We start from the raw sequence: 21,611 nt of genomic DNA on the forward strand, positions 1-21,611 counted from the left end.
CTCCTTGGCTTGGGTCTTTCTTTTGCATGATAAAAAGGGCTTTAGCATTCACCTGAGCCGCACACGCCCCTGCCCAACAGGATCCATCCTGGAAACCCATGTTTTCTTTACGCCTTAAATATTTTCTAATGAGGGTGGGTGTGCTGGTCCCGGCCTGTAATCCCAGCAGCATGGGAGGCTGAGGCAGGAGGATTGCAAGTTGGAGGCCAACCTCAGCAACGTACTGAGGCCCTGAACAATTTAGCAAGACCCTGTCTCAAAATAAAATAAAAAAGGACTAGGGGTGTGACTCAGTGATTAAGCATCCCTGAGTTCGAGCTTTGGTAACAAAAAATATAGACATGTAAACACACATACTTACAAAATGGTCATGGAATGTTTGTGCCTTGGGTTTTATTGAAAATTCTAGTTTCTACCGGCCGATTACAGTCGGCATGCTTTTGACTGACTGGTTCATCTGTTTGCAGAATTTCAGATCTCATTATGATCTGCTCTTAGGTGTTCAATAATAAGATTATTGAAACACATCTACCGCAATGGAAATGACCTTACAGATATTTTAGAATCTTGTTTTTGCTGTTTTTTGGAAAACTGTAAATATAGGAATGAAGTACATCTCATAGTAGTTATAAGGACATATAAGTACATGTGCTTTCTGTATATGTGTGCATGACTTAAACATATGCCGATATATGTAATTTATATATGTGTGTTGTGTGTGTATGTGTGCGTGTGCGTGTATATATAGTAGATTGTGTGTGTGTGTATCTCCATCTCTGGATATGTGAATATTCATAGAAAGCTGGCTGCAGGTCCCCCACAATTAGCAGATTCTGAAGACAGCCCAAGTCCCTTTTCTAAAATGATACAGTGTTCATACAACCTATCTGCATCCTCTTCTGCCCTTTAAATATTTTCTGGATGAGTTATAATAATGCCATATTAAGAGTTGTTGTACCGTACTGTTCAGGGTATAATGACAGGAAATTCTGTGGAGACACAGGTTTTCTCCCAAATAATTTTTATCCATGGTTGGTTGCATTCATTGCTAGGGAAATCACAGAGACAAAGGTTTTTCTACAGTCATAAATACATAGAGAGATGATAAATAGATAATAGAGGTACAGATACACTTGATTACATGCCATGCATATTTTTAACATGTACACCTGAATTCTATATGTTATACATGGAATATATATGTTAATATATGCAGAACTCTGTACAAATTGAGAGAGATATAGATCATATATACATTATAATCTTATGAGGAGTATGTACATCTTGCATTAACATCATATATGCAATTATATATACTATTACACATACTAGATATGCAATTCTATATATAAATATGTATTGTACTTTATCTACCCATAAAGATATGGCTATTGTTTAATACATATAAGGAATACATGCATCTAGTTAACACTATATATGCAATTTTATATGTTTTCATCCAGTCTAGGTATCATTATACTTGCTATGCATATGCACTTCTGTATTTTAATATATACTCTACGCTGCCTATAGATTTAGATCTACTTTATTATATATCTGTCTCTTCTGTTAGCACTACGCGTAAGCAATCTGTGCGCATTACCATATTTACTAGGTATATGCAATCGATATGCATTGCTATATGTGCTGTGCATATGCAGCTTCATATAAATTCATATGCACGATGCATGTGTGCTTCCCTGCGCGCTTTCCCCCGTGCAAGCTCCTCCCCCTACTCTGCACAGAGCAGACCCGCAGGAGGAACCACAATGGTGCGCTGCCTGCGGGGAGGCGCCAGGACCTCCCCTGAGCAAAGAGGCCCCGGGTCCTAAGCAGAGCAGCTGCAGGGGCGTCGCTCCTCCTCCCTGTCCGAGAGCAAAGTGGGAGGTTAATGCGCCTCCTTCTGCTCCCCCAGCCTGGACCTGGAGTCCTCGTCTGAGACTCTCCCGCCGACCCGGAGATGCAGCTGCTGGGTCTGCGAAGGCTGGGGCTGCAGAGGCTCCATCTTCGGGCGGGGACCATGCTCTGCAGACCCTAAAAGGCCTTGGTTTCCTGGGATCTGAGAAGCTGCAAGCCCCAGGGCTTAGTGGTCTGGGGGTCACTCTTGAGAAGGGTTCCCATTTTTTAGGGGGCAACTGTGGAACGTTCCAGACGTGGAAACGTGTTCCAGGAACCCCACCTTCCCACCCTTGGGCTGTATGAACCTGGCCCGGAAAGGCCCTGGGCTGGTCAGCGGGGTGGGAGGCCTTCCGGAGATGCTCCCGGTTGTCTAGGAGGAGGAGAAAAAGGTCAGACGGAAGTTTTCAGGGACCTTTGCTGCCTGAGAGCATCAGAAACTGCTGACTTGCCAGGCATGGGGGTGCAGGCCTGGAATCCTGCTTGGGAGACTGAGGCAGGAGGATGGCAAGTTGGAGGCCAGCCTCAGCAACTTAGCAAGTCCCTAAGCGACTCAGGGAGACCCTGACTCTAAATAAACAAATGCAAAGGGCTGGGGATGAGACTCAGTGGTTCAGCACCCCTGGGTTTAATCCTGGTTTAAAAAAAAATGCATGCTTAAAACAAGAGGAATTTATCAGGTTGGAGTTCAAGAGGCTGGGAGAGGCCAGTGGAGGCTGAGCGGGCTCTAAGCCCTGCAGGGAGTATTCCTTGCTGCTGGCTCAGCGCAGTCTTGGCCGTTCCAGTGCCTCCCCTCCCTCCGTGGCCCTCCAAGGCTCCTGCACGCACCTCTCTGTCTGTGTGCCTCTCCTCTCAAGGGCTCCGGTGAGAGCAGATCAACAGCCTCTCCCACGGGACCTCCACTGGATTCCATCCGCCCTGACCTGATTTCTAAGCAACCTCGGCGTCTGCAGCACCAGGGCCAGCACCTCAGCGGACCTGGATCTGAGGGCAACACTGTTCCATCTTTAGTTCCTTTGAAAGCACGGCCCTGCCTAATTTTGCCTTGAAAGGAGGCAATATTCCCCCTGGTGGAGATTATCATTTTCTAGACACATAAAAACTTACCTGAGGCTTTCTTACACCACGCCTGTGCCCACTCTGTGTTCACGACACCGGAATTTACACGTACTTCTATTATTTGCTGGAAGGGTTCTGGGATATTGACGCTAGGGCCACATTACCTCCGGGGCACATCTCTAACCTTTTCTATATATATATATATATTTTTTTTTTTTTTTTGAGAGATAGGACCTTGCTACATTGCTTAAGGCCTGGCTGAGGCTGGCCTCCAACTTGCAATCCTCCTGCCTCAGCCTCCCCAGCCTCTTGGATTACGGGCCATTGCCACCATGCCAAATAATAGGCATGCAATACCTATTATTTACATTGTACTTAAAAGTCCGATCTTAACTCTCATGGAAACAGCGTCCTTCTTTGCACTTTAACATTGCAGAAATCACCTTTGTGTGATTTCCCTCCATGGGAAGTCAGAGTCATTTATCATCGGTTTAATTGACCCAGTAAAGAAGAGTGAAAAATCCAAATAACGCCATTAAAATCTCATTAGCTGTTCCTGCTTGCTGACGTGCCCGAGACGGAGGTTGGTGCTTCCATTATTTTTAAAAAATATATAAAAAGGAGGAAGGAAGGACAGATGGAGAGAGGAAGGAATGCAGGAAAGAGATGCCAGAAGGACACTTAGCTCCTTGCCTGCAAAGAGAGAAAAAGCTTCTTAAAAGGGCATAACGAGTCTTCTAGCAGAAGTGAGGAATGAGGACCTACGAGGTTAACCTAGAAAACACTGGCTAGGGCCCAAAGTTGGCAATCAACAAATGGCCAGAACATAAGCCATTCCAGATTTTTCTTTTTACATTTTATTTTATTCTCTTTTGCAGTCTTGGGGATGGAACCCAAGAATGCTCTACCAATAAGCTACATCTCCAGCCCTTCTATTTTATTTTTATTTTTTAATTTGAGACAAGTTGCCGAGGCCGGCCTCCAACTTGCGAACCTCCTTCTCCAGCCTCCCAAGTCGCTGGGATAAAAGGCCTGCACCACCGCACCCGGTTGGTTTGCTCTTTTTGATATCAAATAACAAAGTCGGTCCTCAGGCCTGGGAGAGCATGTTCTTGCAGCCAGGTGGCCTTTCCGCGTCGAAAGGAGAGGACTCAAATCACGCAGGAAGCGCACTCTGCGAGCTGAAATATGAAGAAGCATTTGTGACAGAAACACAACTGGAAAATTTCCATGACTGAGAGAGAAAAGGGCAGTTTAACTCCTGGGTTTCCGAAGGATTGTCGGGAAGTGAAATCCTCTTATAAAGCCTCTGTAGGAATAGGAAGACAGGGTTTGGTCCTGTCCCTGAAATGCACTGAGCTCATTGATCAAGGGTGTGAGGCGGCTGGCTGGGGACGGAGCAGGGTGCTGGGCCACCTGCCGAGCGTGCACGAAGCCCTGCTTCCACTCTCAGCTGCCATCTCCACTTTGAAATTTGCTGGCATCCCACGGTTAATTTATACGCTTCCACTGAAACATCTCTGGAAGACATAAAAATCCATAAAGAGGCATTTCCAGGACAGGGCTGGGCTGACTCAGAGAGAGAGAGAGAGCAGTAGCCTGAATCTGCCTTTAAAAATGGCTTTTATTTGCCAGCAGATGTCATAAAGTCATTTTTTTTTTAACAGCTGAGTAATATCATTTGTTTTTTTAAAAAATAGGCACATTATGGTGCAGAGGTATTTCAGGTGGAAGGGACAGCGCCCCCTGGTGCGCAGGAGGAGTTCCTGAGCCACCTGGGGGAAGCTCTGCGTCTCCTTAAGAGTCAGGAAAACCTGCCTCCTGGCTGAGCTGACCTGTCCACTCTGACATAGGGACGAAATCCACAGTGTCTCTCTCCAGCCCCCGACGTGAACAGCAGGACCTCAGAAACGCTTTTGGCTGTTCGCTGTCCAGATCGGAGCTTGATGGACGTGGGTCGGTGGAGATGGACTGAGGTCCCTCAGGAGGCAGCTGAGCTGAACGCGGCTCCTCTCTTAATTTTACTCAGGGGAACCAAAGCATTTGCCTGCTGAAGTAGAAGTGAGGAAATAAGTCAGTGGTCCCCACTCCTGGGTCCCTCCTGTCTCTGGACGGTCTGGGGCGGCCTCGGTTTCCTCATCGCTGAGAGTTTCTTGGGTTAAGAATTCTGCCTGGGCATCTCTAAGACCTTCACAGAGACAGATCGTATCGGGCTGAAGCTGACTTATCTGGATTTTCAAAATCCTCCGGTCTATTCTTTGAGAACACAATAAATGTGTTTTTCTTTACCTTGGAAACGTACACTGAATTCCTTCCAAAAGAGTCGGCAAGCCAAACAAACACAACATGGTCCTGGTTCCCCGGCGCTTAATAAAAGGTCTCTATCTAGTAGGCGCACTCCGGCAAGATCAGACCAAGGGGAAAATGGCAGGAATCTTCTCCCCTTGTCATTTCTTTGGGGACAACGGAAAGAGACGAAAAGCATTTTCCTGGCAGATTCCAATGAAGTAGAAAAGACTTGTGATTTATTTTGCAAGATAAAGGAAAGAGAGATGAGGTATTATATTGAATCAAAGATCTTTCCCAACACGTGTAAAAATGCAAAATGCAATGGATCAGAACCAGATGATTTTTTAAACACATGGATGTAAGTAGGTAAGAAAGTTCATGCTATAGGGACTTCGGCATATGCGTATATCATCTATTAGTAAAAACCACGGTACAGGTATATTCTCCTCCTCTAATTTACCATTGTATACGTCATATGTATATGTATATGTATATATATGCATACATACACACACATATAAATATGTATATGCAAATATATGTATACACACATGTACTGTATACAGTCGGCATTTAGTATACAGTATATACTGTGTGTTGCATTCAGCTTTTCTACTGCTGTAAACAAAACACAGAACAACTACTTAAACTTTATTTGGGGCTCATAGTTTCAGAGGTTCAGTCCATGGTGGGCCGACTCCATGGCTCTGGCTCAAGGTGAGGCAGAACAAAATGGCGGAAGGGCCTGGAGGAGGAGAGCAGCTCAGGATGTGGCGCCAGGAAGCAGAGAGAGCTCTGCTCACCAGGGACCAGATATTAACCCCATGGAGCCAGGGACAGGATATAGTCCCCAAGGAGCCAGGGACAGGATATAGTCCCCAAGGCATGTCCCCAGTGACCCAGCTCCTTCAGTCACACCCACCTGCCTACGGGTACCACCCAGGTAATACGCGTCAGTGGGTTAATGCACTGGTGAGTTTAAGGCTATCGCAATCCAAACATTTCACCTCTGGACGTTTGTTTTTGTTGGTGTCTAACCCATGAACTTTGGGATCACCTTCTATCCAAACCTTGACATTGCAGTACTCTCTGAATAAAGTAAGCTATGCTTGGATGCATTATACACCACGTAGAGTACACAGGTGGCATATACTGTGGTACAGAGCATAGAGTATACAGTTGCTTGTGTACACTGGGCACGGGACCCACCAGTTGCACCTTGGTCTGGCAAGATATCGCACCAGACCCTCCTCCTCTAGCAATCTCTCAGACATTCCAGCGCACGTATTGGAAGATGGCAATTGCTTGAATTCTGACTTTGTTGCCAAGACTTTTCTGGCTATTTTTAACCTTCATCTGTCACCTCCACGTCGGATATTTGTATCCGCCATGTGGAAGAGCGAGGTAAGGCCAGGTGGCGTTCAAGAACTTGGGTTAAGATTTTCACGGCTCTAGGAAACGTGAATTGTCGCTTGGGCATTTACTGACTCGCTCTTCAAAAGGTATCCGAAATTATAGTTCCCTCCCTTTTAAACCAGCAAATGGTGCATGTCTATTTACAAGCAGTCTGCACTTACAGACCATATTTCTAATCTGACTTTCAGTTCTAAAATTGTGACATCTATCCACTTACTTCAAAGTCTGTTTTCTCTCTCTTTTTTTTTTTTTCTCTTTTTGGTACCTGGGATTGAACTCAACCACTGAGCCACCTCCCCAGCACTATTTTGTATTTTATTTAGAGACAGGGTCTCAGTGAGCTGCTTATGGCCTCCCTGTTGCTGAGGCTGGCTTTGAACTCACCATCCTCCTGCCTCAGCCTCCAGAGCTGCTGAAATTATAGGTGCACACAACCAGCCAAAGTCTATTCTTGAGTGAGATAGAAAGTGGCCAGTTAGTCAACAAGAAGAGCCTCTTAAATCCAGAATTCTCTACCTCTCTACTGTCCACATTTGGGGGTGGATACTTTTTTTGCGATGGGACACTCCACTGTGCACTGGAGATGTTCAGCCACATTTCTGATCTATAATCCATGGAACAACAGACTCCAAAAGTATTTCCAAACGTTGTCTGGTGTCCCCATAGGACAGCTCACCCCTGGTGGAGATTTATGGTTCTAAGGGATCCGAAATACCAAACAAGTCACCCTTGAGGCAGGAATTTTTCCATTCTCCTCACTGAAGATAACTTGATACAGTTTTAAAGTCGTGAAATTGTGAGCATGGGGAACGGTTTTTAAGACAAAGAGGGTCTTATTCTTGTCCTAAAAATGGTAGGCACATCTCGGATCAAAGCAGAGCGGACCTGATACACTAGTTTATGTTGAGCTCATCCATAAACACGGGCGGTGTGCCTCCCATCACCCCCAGGTAGGCTGGTGGGAGATCTGGGTGGAATGCAGAAGGATGTGGTCTCATTCTTTCTCCTCCTTCCTTCTCTCCCCAGGGACCCCAACCAGCCGGTCCCTCAGGACACCAAGTTCATCCACACGAAACCCAACCGCTTCGAGGAGGTGGCCTGGTCCAAGTACAACCCCAAGGACCAGCTGTACCTGCACATCGGCCTCAAGCCCCGAGTGAGGGACCATTACCGAGCCACCAAGGTGGCCTTCTGGTTGGAACTGGTCCCCCATCTGCACAACTTGAACGAGATCTTCCAGTACGTCTCCACCACCACCAAAGTGCCCCCGCCCGACATGACCTCCTTTCCCTATGGCACCCGGAGGTCCCCTGCTAAGATCTGGCCCACCACCAAGCGCCCGGCCATCACGCCGGCCAACAACCCCAAACACAGCAAGGACTCTCACAAAACGGGGCCCGAGGACACCACGGTGCTGATCGAGACCAAGCGGGACTACTCCACCGAGCTGAGTGTGACCATCGCCGTGGGCGCCTCGCTGCTCTTCCTCAACATCCTGGCCTTCGCCGCCCTCTACTACAAGAAGGACAAGCGGCGCCACGAGACGCACCGGCGCCCCAGCCCGCAGAGGAACACCACCAACGACATCGCGCACATCCAGAACGAGGAGATCATGTCGCTGCAGATGAAGCAGCTGGAACATGACCACGAGTGTGAGTCGCTGCAGGCGCACGACACGCTGCGGCTGACCTGCCCGCCGGACTACACGCTCACGCTGCGCAGATCCCCGGACGACATCCCACTCATGACGCCCAACACCATCACCATGATCCCCAACACCCTGACGGGGATGCAGCCTTTGCACACGTTCAACACCTTCAGCGGGGGGCAAAACAGTACGAATTTACCCCACGGACATTCCACCACCCGGGTATAGCTTGCAGGCCCCTCCCCTTTCCCTCCCGCCCGACGTGCGCCCGGTGGAGAGAGAGAGGCGCCGGGGAACACCCATCTCCCCGCTGGGACAGGTTTCCATCCCACGGAGTTAGGATTAAAACAAAATGAAAACAAACCAACAAAAACAAAAACAAACAAACAAACAAAAAAAAAAAAAAAAGCAAGACTAAACTCAACACCTAAAACTCAAAAGGCAGGGGAGGTGAGTGGAGGTGCCTCCGCTGACTCTTCTTACTGGCATTTTCTCGTCTCCTACCAGATCCACTTCCGACCCTATGAAATGTGAAAAGCATCCCTTTCTGCTCTGATCCTGTTTCAGATTCGCACCATTCCAACTGGAAGCTCTGGGTCACCAAGAACATCCCCTGTTCCAGGATCTGGAGATTCCAGAGTCACAAGGGCAGTGAACCAACACTTCCAGACCTCAGCCAAGGATCTCTCTCATTTTCTTTTCTTTTTTCTTTTCTTTTTCTTTTTAAATTACAGCTGGAAAAAAAAAATAAATCAAAAAGAAAAAGATGGTTCGTTAGGTGCCCTCCAATGCATGGCTGCAGCTCAGCAAAGAAAGCACCCCTGGGGTACTTACTCAGCCTCGGGCACTGTCTCATCCAGAGAGAAGGGAAAGGAGAATTTTATTATTAAACTCAAAGACTTGACTATGCAGGAAAATCAATATAGTTCCGGGAGCAAAGGGATGTTTTGCCAGCCTGAACTATATTTAAGAAACTTTGTACAAATAAAACAAACAAACAAACAAATGTATATAGCTGTGAGTTTCAAACAGGACACTACCAGAGGCGGGGGGGACAAGATTTAAAAAAAAAAAAAAACAAAACAAAAACAAAAGAGAGAGAGAGAGAAAAAAAAAAAAAGCTTTTATTGGTGTTTTTAGTTTGAAAGAGCTTTTAGCAAAATTGTGGTTTTCATTGTGGTCTGAATGTATATAAATATAAATATATATATATATATACATGAGTCATATCACCTGTTTTCCATCCCCTGCAAAAAAAAAAAAAAAAAGAAAAAGAAAAAAAAAAAAAAGACATGCAAACAAAAAGAGGTTTTTGTTCTTCATTCCTTGAGGGACACAAAGACGTGGGATATTTTCTGTTCTAACCCGTTTAGTTCCTAAGAGGGCGCGGACCTTGCAGGAGGCCTGTCCAGGGTTGCACGCGCGCGCGCCCCAGTCCCGGGTTTGCAAGAGCTGCGGGGCGCAGCAGTCCCGGGAGACCCCGGTTTTGGAACACTTTTCTTTTCCTTGTGTGCGTCCAGCTTCACGCAGGGGCCCGGCCAAGATGGGTCCCCCCTGCCCCCCACCCCAGCCGAGTGTGGTTTCAGGCGTGTCCCATGAGAGACGTGCACACACCCAGCAGCCCCCGGGGAAGAAGAGAAGCCTCCTTGTCTTGTGCCGCTCTGGCCCTTTGAATATGCTGAGGAAGAGCCGCTTCCCACCTCAGGGCCTGCCAAGCAGAGAAGAAAGCTCGCCTTCAGTGCCGGCCGGCCGCGCAGAGTCAATCCCACTCTGTTTGGCTGGGCAGCTGCAGGGGCTGCGGCCCACAGAGGGACCTGCTCAGCCTGGCTAATCAGATGGCAGGAGGACGTGTCTCTCCTTTTTCTTTCAGCGGTGAGCCCTTTATTTATTAGTAAGCAGGGTTTTTTTTTTTTTTTCTTTTTCTTTTTACATTTTCTATCAGTGATCGGATAAACCCTCGGCTTGGAAATGTCAGTTTTTGTGGGTTTGCATAAGAGAAGAAAGAAGAAAAAGAACAGAACCCAGCATCTTAGACAGACTTTGCATGGATTTTTCTGGGAAAATCAGCCTCACCCTCAATTTTTTTATAAATAGAAAAGATCCTCCTACTTTAAATTGGCAACCTAGGGCATCAGAGCTTTGTCCCTCAAATTAATGGCTCATCTTTTTTGGGGGACCGGTAAAGGGGATTGAACTCAGGGGCACTCAACCACTGAGAGACATCCCCAGCCATAGTCTGTATTTTATTTAGAGACAGGGTCTCCCTGAGTTGCTTAGGGCCTCGCTTTTGCTGAGGCTGACTCTGAACTCACGATCCTCCTGCCTCAGCCTCCCCAGCTGCTGAGATGACAGGTGTGTGCCACCCACCCCAACTGGCTCATCATTTTTTTAAATTTCCCCTTCTGATTTTCCTTTAAGGAATGTTTTGTGTGTTTCAAGGTGGAAGACTCCAAAATAGAAAAGGTCCTGTTTTTGTTTCCTCTCAGAGAAAAAAAAGAAATGTCTGCATCCACCAAGAAACAGTAGCCAAAGATGTTGGAAGAGAACCTCCCTGAGTTCGGTAGCAATCAACTCCAGACACACAATCTTAGATGCCAGTGCTGAGGTGGGCATTTTGCATTCAGCCCCCTCTGCCCCACGGTAACACCCCGAATCCCCCACCCTGAAACCGTAGTGACGTATCACAGCATTGGACTTGTAGCCAAAAGGGAGTCCTTGGAAACACACCCCAGTTCCCCAGCAGATCCCACTTTGGATTTGAGAGCTCTTCTCTGTATATAAATATGTGAAATACGATGCCCCTCCCTGCCCACACCCAGCCCCTGCCAAACCACCATCCTGTGTGCAGAGTGAAGTGTCCTGGATAAGATGTTCCCCCAATGCATTGTTCTGGAAAGCTCTTCTCAGGCCATTTCCGCAAAAGCAACTTCTCACCCCCTGCTGGTCTCCGGCGAATAGGCTCATAGAAAATGGACTTGGTCCGCCTTGATGTCGGTTCCGTCTGTTGTAATGTGAATTCCGGTATCGGTTTAGTAACTCCCATCGTTCTCCTGCTACCAATATGTACAGTCATGCGTCAGCCTTGTAGCATTTGGATAAAGACAAAGAGTTCTCGTTCAGTGAATACTTTTAGCTTTTACAGAGGATTATGAACAAAAGCAATTTAATACATCGTAAAGGATATCTTATTTCTACTGGAAAGAGGTTATAGAGTCTTCATAGAGTTCTATGAGAAATAAAAAAAATATACTTGCTATCTATAAAAAAGAGAAAAAAGAAAAAAAAGGAGAAAAAAATAAAAAAAAAATACTTTCTTAGGCTTTTATTCTTGATCTTCAAAGGCACGCAGGGTTTAATGGTCTCTTGGGTTATGATTTTGCAACTTTGTTTTTGATTTTGCCTTAAGTAATGATAGAAGATATATATGGCTGGACACATATGTATAAACTTTTCAGCAGCATTTTTAATAATAAAATATCACAGTATTTTCTAATGCTTTGTGCAAATAATTCCGCGTCTTTCCTTTCTTTGTTTGTGGCTTACTTCTTTTATTCTTTGTGTGCGTGTTTTTGGTGGTGACGGGCGATTCATGCATCTGACCTGGTTTATAAACAAGACGGGCTCAGTGGATAATGAACCGGTTTCTTCCGGTTTGATCTGGGGCAAACTTGGCTACTAGCTTTTGCATCTCTAAGGAGAGAGTTCCACTCGCCTGTTTGGGGGGAACCAAGCTCTGAATGGTGAGTCTCCCAAAAGATGCCTCAAAGAGAGTCCTTTGCATTGAATTGCTTGTATCCAATGCCGCTCCTCAGGGTGTTTTGATATCCACTTGACATACGAGTGCCTTAACGCTTTCAGAGAACCTTCACACAGCTGCAAGATTCCCACGGCAGAGAGCTCCAGAGGGAGAAAATCGGAGTCACACCCCTGGGAGCAGATTTGCACCTGTGCCTCCTGCCCTCGCGATCACAGGTGACATCCACGGTAACTCCCAGGAGCAGACGCCCTAAGGAGCAGGCTTCTGTGCGAGCCCCGTTTTTAAATGGGGGGAGGGCTTTAGGAAACTGATGCTCTCACTGTGCACCCAGGAGCTGCGTGACAAAGCTGTCCGAGGCCACGTCCTCTGCCCAACATGCACTCGCTACTCAGCAGATGAAGAAAAGCTGCAAATTCTGTGGCTGCTGGATTTGACCTCTTCAGCTCTTCAGAGGTTGCCTTGAGGTCATTGTGCAAATGTGAGGCACTCGAGAGAAATATACACCACACAGGCAGACGGTGCCTGTGTTCATATTCAGCACACGTACCTGGTTACACATGCACTTCAGTACCTGAAGTTCCCATTTCCATGAAATCATGTACATATGGACCTATAAAGAAATGTGTGTGTGTGGGCTTAGGTCTATATATGTGTACGGTGTATGTGTACAATTGTATGTAAGTGTGTGTTATATGCACACATGCATATCTATAAAATTTACATATGCACACCTATATATATGTATACCTTAAATATATTCAGAGATGTGCATGTAAATTCCTGAACCTGACCTCACCATTACATGAATGCACACATGCTTGCCTGTGTACAAGCATGCACATGTAGTGGGTATATGTTCATGTATGTGTGTACAGTTATATCTATTCTTGGGTATGTGTGTTCATGTGTGTGGATCTGTATACATGCGGGTACATACATGTAGTTCTATATACATATGTGTGCGTGAAGATGGCATTTCCACCAAAGGAATGACCTATTTATACACACACACACATGCATATGTATATGATTTCTATATGCACTCCTCTAGATACCTTACACACATTCATAAATGTGCATGTAAATTCCTTTACATGACATTACCATTAAATGAATGCACACATCCATGCACATATCCATGTACGTGCATGCGCATGTTTGTGGTGTATCTTCATGTATGTGCACGCAGCTATGTATACACATGTGCATACGTATATGTGTGTGTGTTCATGTGGGTCTGTATAGATGTGGGTACATACATGTGGTTCTATATACATGTTTGTGCATGAAGATGACCTCTCCATCAAAGGAATGAACCCATTTATACATGCACACATGCATGTGCATATACATACTCACATGTATGAGTATGCATGTGTGGCTATATAAACACACATGTGCATGCATGCACCTGTATATACATGCAAGCACAAAGATAGTCCATTAAAAGAATGCCTGTATACACATATGCATGCATAAATGTGTGTGTGTGTATACAGTGTGTGTGTATACGTGCATGTGAATGCATTCATGGTTGATTACGTCAGATAGACACACGCATATTAATTCATAGACTGTCTATTTGTTCATAGACTCACATGCCTTTAAGTCCCTGAAGATCGCATTTCCGTCAGACTGTGTGAACACACATACGTGCATGCACATGTACACCCCTCACACATGCACACATGTATTTATATGCAGACACCTGCATGCAAACATAAGCATGTAATAGAAGCTCCATCCTTAGGGGTCTCAAGTTAAATGCGGAGACAATATCAGCTGGAGAGCGTCGCCGGCAGTGACCCTGGGTACCGCACAGCCTTGTGACGCTCGTGGGCACAGGAGGCCTTCCAGCTTCTGAGCGGCCAGCCTGCTGCCAGCCCAGGTTCAGAGGAAGCCGCCCGGCCCCTCCGGCCATCTGTGCCGCACCTCCACCTGCATGCGGGCGGAGCTCCTTCCTTGTCCGCCTAGGCCGAGTCCACGGGGCCGGCGCGGGTGCTGCCTTACAGGTGTGAGTCCTTTCCTGTCACCCCAGATCCAAAGGGGCCACGCGATGGGCGGCCCCCGCCCCTGGGCCTCGTCCCGGGAGGGGTGGGGATGCCCTGGGAAGGCGCCAGTCCCTCCCCGCCTTAAACGTGCTGGTGGGGGTCCAGGGGCCAGGGCTGGACTGGAGAGGGACGGAGCCGGTGTGGAGCGGGCCAGCGGGTCCTGGGAGCACTTTGCACAGCCCACCGAGCTCGGTGATCGTGGGTCACCTGGAAACAGTCAGTCGCCGGGACAGAGCTCAGGAACTGGCTTCCGGGGGCCCGACCATTTCCAGAGGGCTGGGGACCGACCCTCTGCTCCTGGGCTCTGCTATAGGGTGACCAGTGGCAGTGGTGACAGGTTCCAGCCGGGCTGGCCAAGGAGAGAAAGGGGCATTGTCCTGTCTGTACAAGCGGCAGGATAACAAGACCGGGGTCTCCCTGGGTCCTGGGGTGCCCTCCTTTCTCTCCCGCCCTGCCTTCTCTCACCCGGGCCCTCGAACTCTCCGGAGCTGGCCACACACGCCGGCTGGGGGCTCCTCATCACGGGCGGTCATTTGCAGCAGGGCTGATTTGGTGCCTCTTCATTTTTCTTTCCCCCAAAGCCCCTGAAATGTGCCTCCCGTCTCTCGAGCCATCCGGATAAAAAAGGAAGGAAGAAAGAAAATCCGGGTTGTGTTAAGGAAGCAAAAGGGATCATCTCTCCACAGGTCTCCCTGATCCCATTCAGAGAAAGGCTTCCCCGGGGAAAGGAAAGAGCAGGGTCTTCCGCGTCCCCGTGGAGTGGCCCTCCGTCTAGACACTCAGGGACCCACCCAGTGACTGGGATCTCATCTGTCTGTCAAAGGTGCTCAGACCACGTCCTGAGGTCCTGTCCCTGCAGGGGATGGGCAGGCTCATCGGGAGCAAGGACTCTGCCACCTCTTTAACCAGGTCCCAGACACAAGAGCTCTTGGAATACTGAGAAATAAATAGGCAGCTGCTTCTTACAGTGCCGAAATACAGCCCTCAAAACTTCCCCCAGAAGCGGACAGAGCAGAACGTATCTAATTCCAAATTTGACGAGCATTTTATTATTAATAGCATTATGATAGTTCTGTGTTAAAACAGCTGCCAGCTGTGTGTGTTTGTGTGTGTGTGTGTGTGTGTGTGTGTGTGTGTGTGTGTGTCCTGATGGATCAGCCTCGCTTTCTCCGGGGATCTGCATTATTTATGGACTCAGCCCGTCTGTGTTATTGGGTTTGCGTATTATTTCAAGTATTTAAAGAGCAATTACATTTTACAGATTACTCTCGTGTGCTGCCGTACAGTGGGGGATGATGGTCTCAGAAATGTGATATTTAGGCAATTTGGGCTTGGTGCAAACTTCCTAAGAGTGTCCGGGGACAGCTCTAAATGGGATGCTGAATCCCAAGGCTGTAGGGTGTAGCTGCATTACCACCGGGGCCCAAACCAGAGCAGCACGGCGCTGGGCCAAATGGTATCTGCACATCTGCACGCGGTGCAGTAAAATACCAGGCAGCAGGAATTCTTCAGCTCCATCTCCGTCTTTCCAGACTATGCTCACCTATGTGGTCCGCAATTGACTCAAATTTCATTATGCAAAACATGGTCAAAAAATAATGGAAAAAATGACTAGCATTTCATGTGAGTGTATATTAATTACAATCAGCAGCCAAAATAAATGTTCAGAGGGCTTTTTTTTTTTTTTTTTTTTTTTTTAAGTATTGAGGGAATATATCACTTACAATGCTCTTCCAAAATAAACACCCAGGTTATTTTTGTAGTTTTTAAAAATATTATTATTTTTATTTTTTTATTTTTTACAGACTGCAGTTTGATTCACTGTACACAAATGGGGTACAACATTTCATTTCTATGGTTGTGCATGATGTAGATTCACACCATTTGTGTACAGAGTGGAATATTACTCAGCCATAAAGAAGAAGACCATTATGGCCTTTGCAAATAAATGGATGGAATTGGAGAATATCATGCTAAGTAAAATAAGCCCATCCCCCCAAAAAAACAAAGGTTGAATGTTTTCCCTGATAAGTACCCAGTTTTTAAGGTATTGAGTCCCTCCCTTTAAAAAGCAATTGGTTCAAGATTTAAAAAAAAAAAAAAATACTTTTTAGTTGCATATGGGCACAATACCTTTATTTAATTTATTTATCTTTATGTGGTGCTGAGGATCGCACCCAGTGCCTCACATGTGCTAGGGAAGGGCTCTACCACTGAACTACAGCCCCAGCCCACGTGGGTCAAGATTGAAAGCTTCCAGGTCATCCTCAGCATGTGCTATTCTAAATACGTTATTGCATTTAATTCTCCTACCAACCTGGGGCCGAAGGTTTCTCTCATTTCACAGAGGAGGAGACTAAGATGCAGAGGCTGGATGAACTTTTGTGAGGTGCACAATCAAGAAACAACAGAAAGGTTTTAGTGCTTCTGAGCTGGCTGTTAAGTTTGGAGGTATCCATTATTCTCGTATGCGTCTGATGAGCACAGCTATCTGCCCTCCTGTTGGCACTTTGAAAAACACAAGAGATGAAAACATCACCATCCATACAGACACATGGGTAGCTGTGTGTATCTCAAATGCCATCATATTCTTCTTCTTTGTGGCTGAGTAATATTCCATCGTGTATCTATACCACAGTTTCTTTACTCGGTCACCTGCTGAAGGGTTGCAGAAAATTAAAAACTAGCATTGAGGCAGTTTCATTCCACAATATGTTGCTTTAAGAGACACCCATGTCCTTGCCACTGAGCACATTTGTGGGGGTGGGGGGGTCATCAACACATAGGTAAAAAGGGCAATGATAAAAATAAAACCACAAAACCCAAATGAAAAATAAAAAAATAAATAAAAAAAGGACGCTCGGCTTCCTCTCTCCTGGTTCCTTAACAGTTTGCACTGTTTTTCGAGTTGGTAAACGTGGGAGCCCCACCTTGGCTGAACAGGAATTCCAAACACCTGCGGCGCATCTCCGCTGACTGCGGGAATTCAGAAGGTAACTTGGCGCAAGAAGAATAAAGCACATAAAGAGACAGAGCTGCAGAAGGACGTGTGTCGATAAGGCCCGATTTAAGGGCCCAAGTGTGCGCTGCTGTGCAGGGTTTAGCGAATGCACGATCAAAAGACTGGGGGCGGCTGTTGAGGAAGCATTATTTGAGTGACAGCTGGTCCTTGCCAATCACGTTCACAGACTTGCAGCTCAGCTCCTGGGGAAGCCCACAGCCCTTCGGCTTCACCGGATCCAGTTGGGGCAGCTGAATGCGCCCCCGTCCCCAGCTTGCAATATGTTATCCTCTGACCTGGATCGACCTGGAGATTTCTCTTCCATCTGCTGCAGCGGGACATGCAGACGCTGACGGAGGGCGTAACCTCCATCTGCTTCATCGCATCCCGTAGGATGCAAGATGCCACCTTCGCGTTTACATTTCATGCAATCGTCGCTGTCACTGTCTCCTGCCCCTCCCCCACCGCCCGAATTCCAATTTCTGTCTCCTAATCCAAATGCATGCTCCTGAGAGAAAAGGGAAATTAAGAGGGATTGTAGTCACTTTCATACTCTTGATCATCAATTTTCTTTGAGACGGAAGTGCAGCTGGATTGAGCATACCTTACCCAAATTGCATGGGACCGAAAGAGTTTTGGATTATTTTTAGGGGTCGGGGACTACCAGGCATTGAACTCAGGAGCACTCAAACACTGAGCCACCTCCCCAGCCCTATTTTGTATTTTATTTAGAGACAGGATCTCACTGAGTTGCTGAGCACCTTGCTTTTGCTGAGGCTGGATTTGAACTCCTGGTCCTCCTGCCTCAGCCTCCTGAGCTGCTGGGGTTATAGGCATGCGCCACTGTGCCTGGCTAAGAGTTTTGGATTTTGAACATTTTTCAGCTTTTAGAATATTTGCATCTACAGAATAAGATATCTAGGGGACAAGACCCAAGTCTAAAATCCAGTCTCTCGTGTTTTGTATGTATCTTATACTCACAGCCTAAAAGTAATTTTGCACAGATATTTTCAACTCTTGTGACCTGTCTTACGAGGTCAAGTGTGGAAGTTTTCCTTTTGTGGCTTTAAGTTGAAGCTTAAAACCTTCCAGATTTTGGAGCATCACTGTTTGGATTTGGGGGACAGAGAAACTTGACCTGTAATAAATTTTAATTTTCTTCTTCCAATGTCGGGAGTTATTTTTCCACCCAAATTAAGTGTATCCCTGGCACTAGCAGAAACAAGGTACAAATGAATGTTTTCAGTTCTATTTCTGGCCGGCTGCAGTGGCACATGCCTATAATCCCAGTGGTTGGGGAGGCTGAGGCAGGAGGATCAGAATTGGAGGCCAACCTCAGCAACTTAGCAAGACATTGCCTCAAAAACAAAAGAAAAACAAAAAAAGGTGCTGGGGATGTGGCCTCAGTGGTCAAGAAAAAAATAAGAAAAATAGAAATGTATCTCTGTTATTTAAAAGAGCTGTGTAAGAGAACTGTGATTAACATGGGGGAGGGCAACATATTGCACTTTTTAAAATGAGTTATTGGGCAGCCATGAAAACTAAGGATTTATATCATGCTTACCAAAAAAAAAAAAAAAAAGTTTTTGCAAATTTATTTGAGACATTGTGATCCACATGAGATAGGGAGAGACCAATGCTAAAATCCCCTTCTTTAAACAAAATCAGCCTTGGAAATGTCCTTCCAGTAGTGGGTTCATGAGAAGAGGGTGGATTCTGAGTTCTCTGGGAAATGATCTGCACCTTCAAATTATCTTATGGAGGAAGGCGATCCGTGTCTAGATCCAGTCAGATGGTTGGCTGGGGGTGTGCAGCTCAGCCTCACTTTTTTTTTTGGGTTCTTCTAGAAGGTGTGAGTCCTCAGATTCCCCCCCCCACCCCCCCGGGGTCGGGCATGCGGGAGTCACTTAATAGGAAGAATATCCACTCTGGATGTGAATTCCCACTTTGGTCCCTCCACCAAGACGTCACATTGAGCCTTCTATCCATTTTCCTTCTTTAACGTAATAGGCGGAGAGAAAGATGCAGATCACAAATGCAGAATTTCTGTGCAAAAAAACACCGGGGATTCGGCTCTGATTGTGTGGACGCAGGGTATGATTGACAGATGCAGACCCCGGTCATCTCCGCGGCAGACCCACGGCCCACCCTCTGAGCCCGTCTAGCTTCGTTCTCCAGGGTGAGGGGCCCCTGGAGGAAGCCCCAGCTCTGGACCCCGCGGAGCTGGAGCCGTCGCTCACCCGACGCGGCTCTGAACCGTGCATCTCCTTTTTCCCGGGGAGTCGGGTCAGGAGGCTCCCTTTGCACCTCAGCTCTTTAAAACGCTGGTCTCCTCTCCCCTCCATTGGCCCGGTGCACGGGCTGCTGAGCAAAGAGGGTGCCTTGCCTTGTACCAACGGGGAAGGCTAAAAGCACGCGGGGTTCCAGGACCTCAGGGCGTCCCCCGTGGGACAGAAGAGGACCTCGGGAGGGGCATCAGGAAGCAGGGGTGGAGGACAGGCCGGAGGACGCGTCCTTAGGGAGGGAGACGGAGGAACTCAGAAGCAGGCGAGGTGATCTGAGAGAGAGGGGTGGGCTTAGGCGAGGAGAGAGAAGGGCCAGCGACCTCGGCCAGCAGACCTCTGTCCACTTGGCCCACCTCTGTCCCGCCAAGTCTCACGGGCTGCTTCTTTCCTTGCTCCCAAAGGCCCACCTGACTTGTGGCTCCTGGTTCTGCCACACGTCCCTCGCGGGAAAAGCTATTTGGTTGTCTTTGGGGCTGTAATAACAAAGCCACTCGAGAAGTAATTGTCCTGGGAACCTCTTTCTGCTGCAGTCTGCAGGCCGGTGAACTGTCCCTAGCACCAACTGTCTGTCGAAAGGACAGGGGGGGCAGGCTAGTAGGAGCCTACCACTTGCCACTCACTTTCTTTCTTTCTTTCTTTCTTTCTTTCTTTCTTTCTTTCTTTCTTTCTTTCTTTCTTTCTTTCTTTCTTTCTTTCTTTCTTTCTTTCTTTCTTTCATGATTATTATTTTTATTATTTTTTTGACTCATCATATACACATGGGGTACAACTTTTCGTTTCTCTGGTTGTACACAAAGTAGAGTCACGCCGTTCTTGAAATCATGCATATCTATAGGGTGATGATGTCTGTCTCATTCTATTATCTCTCCTTCCCCCAGCCCCCTGTGCACCCCTCATTTCCCTCTACAAAATCCATCCTTCCTCCATTCTTCCCTTACCCCCTCCCCCCATTATGTATCATCATCCACTTATCAGAGAAAACATTAGGCCTTTGTTTTTTTGGATTTGACTTATTTCACTTAGCATGATATTCTCCAGCTCCATCCATTTACCAGCAAATGCCATCATTTCATTCTTCTTTATGGCTGAGTAATATTCCATTGTGTAGATGTACCACAGTTTCTTTATCCATTCATCTGTTGGTTCCACAATCTAGCTATTGCGAATTGAGCTACTATGAACATTGATTTGCCTGTTTTACTGTAATATGCTGATTTTAAGTCCTTTCTGTCTAAACCAAGGAGTGGGATAGCTGGGTCACTTGGTGGCTCTTTTTAATTACAAGTCTTGTTTGGGGTGACCAGGCAACTGCTTTCAACCAGATGAATCAGCCTGGAGAGGACTTTAGGGACACTGGAGTAGACGCGAGTCTAACACACTCTGAAAAAAGGAGTGTGCTCCAGGGAGGGAGCAGAGTGCAGTTTGTGATCTCAGCAAACTCCTCCTAGGTGTTGATTATACACATGAGAAACTCTATGAAAGCAATTAAATATAAGTGATGTTGATACAGTTACATGTATTAATAATGCAATTATGCATTGTCTTAATGGAATTTTATATAAATAACAAATGTGATGTTCGTCCAATTGCATATTAATAATGCAATTAGCATTGCCTTAATAATGGAATTTTACATATATAATAAAATGTTATTAGTCCAATTGCATGTGTTAATAATGCAATTAGTATTGTCTTAATATCAGAATTTTATATAAATTATAAAATGTGATATTAATCTAATTGCATGTGTTAATAATGCAATTAGTATAGTCTTAATAATAGAATTCTATATAAATAATAAATGTGATAATAGTCCAATTGCATATATTAATAATGCAAGCAGTATTGTCTCAATAATGGAATTTTATATAAATAATAAATTGTGATCGTAGTCCAGTTGCATATATTAATAATGCCTCACATATAATCTTAATAATGCAATCATATATTGCATTAATATGATCAAGTATGATATTATAACACAATCACATAATAGTAAAAAGCAATTATATACTATGATACACTTCTATATTTAACATAAGAAAGCTATTGGGGCTGGGGCCGTAGCTCAGGGGCAAAGCGCTTGCCTAGCAGATGCGAGACCCTGGGTTCCTTCCTCAGCACCACATTGAAGCCAGAATTGGGGACAGGCAGTTAGTGTAGAAATAGGGGATCGGGTCAAATCAAGGAAATGCAGACAATGAAGCCA

At 46.2% G+C, this 21,611-nt stretch overlaps 1 protein-coding gene across 2 annotated transcripts in view; it reads left to right on the plus strand.

Annotated features, from left to right (window-relative positions):
- Positions 1 to 9,937, plus strand: part of NLGN4X (neuroligin 4 X-linked) — a 239,876-nt gene extending 229,939 nt beyond the window's left edge. For both annotated transcript variants that reach the window (XM_079123141.1, XM_079123142.1), the window contains one exon: positions 7,687 to 9,937. In XM_079123141.1, the coding sequence (XP_078979267.1) occupies positions 7,687 to 8,536 (850 nt within the window). In that variant the 3' untranslated portion in view covers positions 8,537 to 9,937. The remainder of the gene's footprint in view (positions 1 to 7,686) is intronic.
- The last annotated feature ends 11,674 nt before the right edge of the window (positions 9,938 to 21,611 follow it).

The sequence above is a fragment of the Sciurus vulgaris genome (assembly GCF_902686455.1).
Source record: "Sciurus vulgaris genome assembly, chromosome: X".
In the NCBI taxonomy this organism is placed as follows: Eukaryota; Metazoa; Chordata; class Mammalia; order Rodentia; family Sciuridae; genus Sciurus; species Sciurus vulgaris.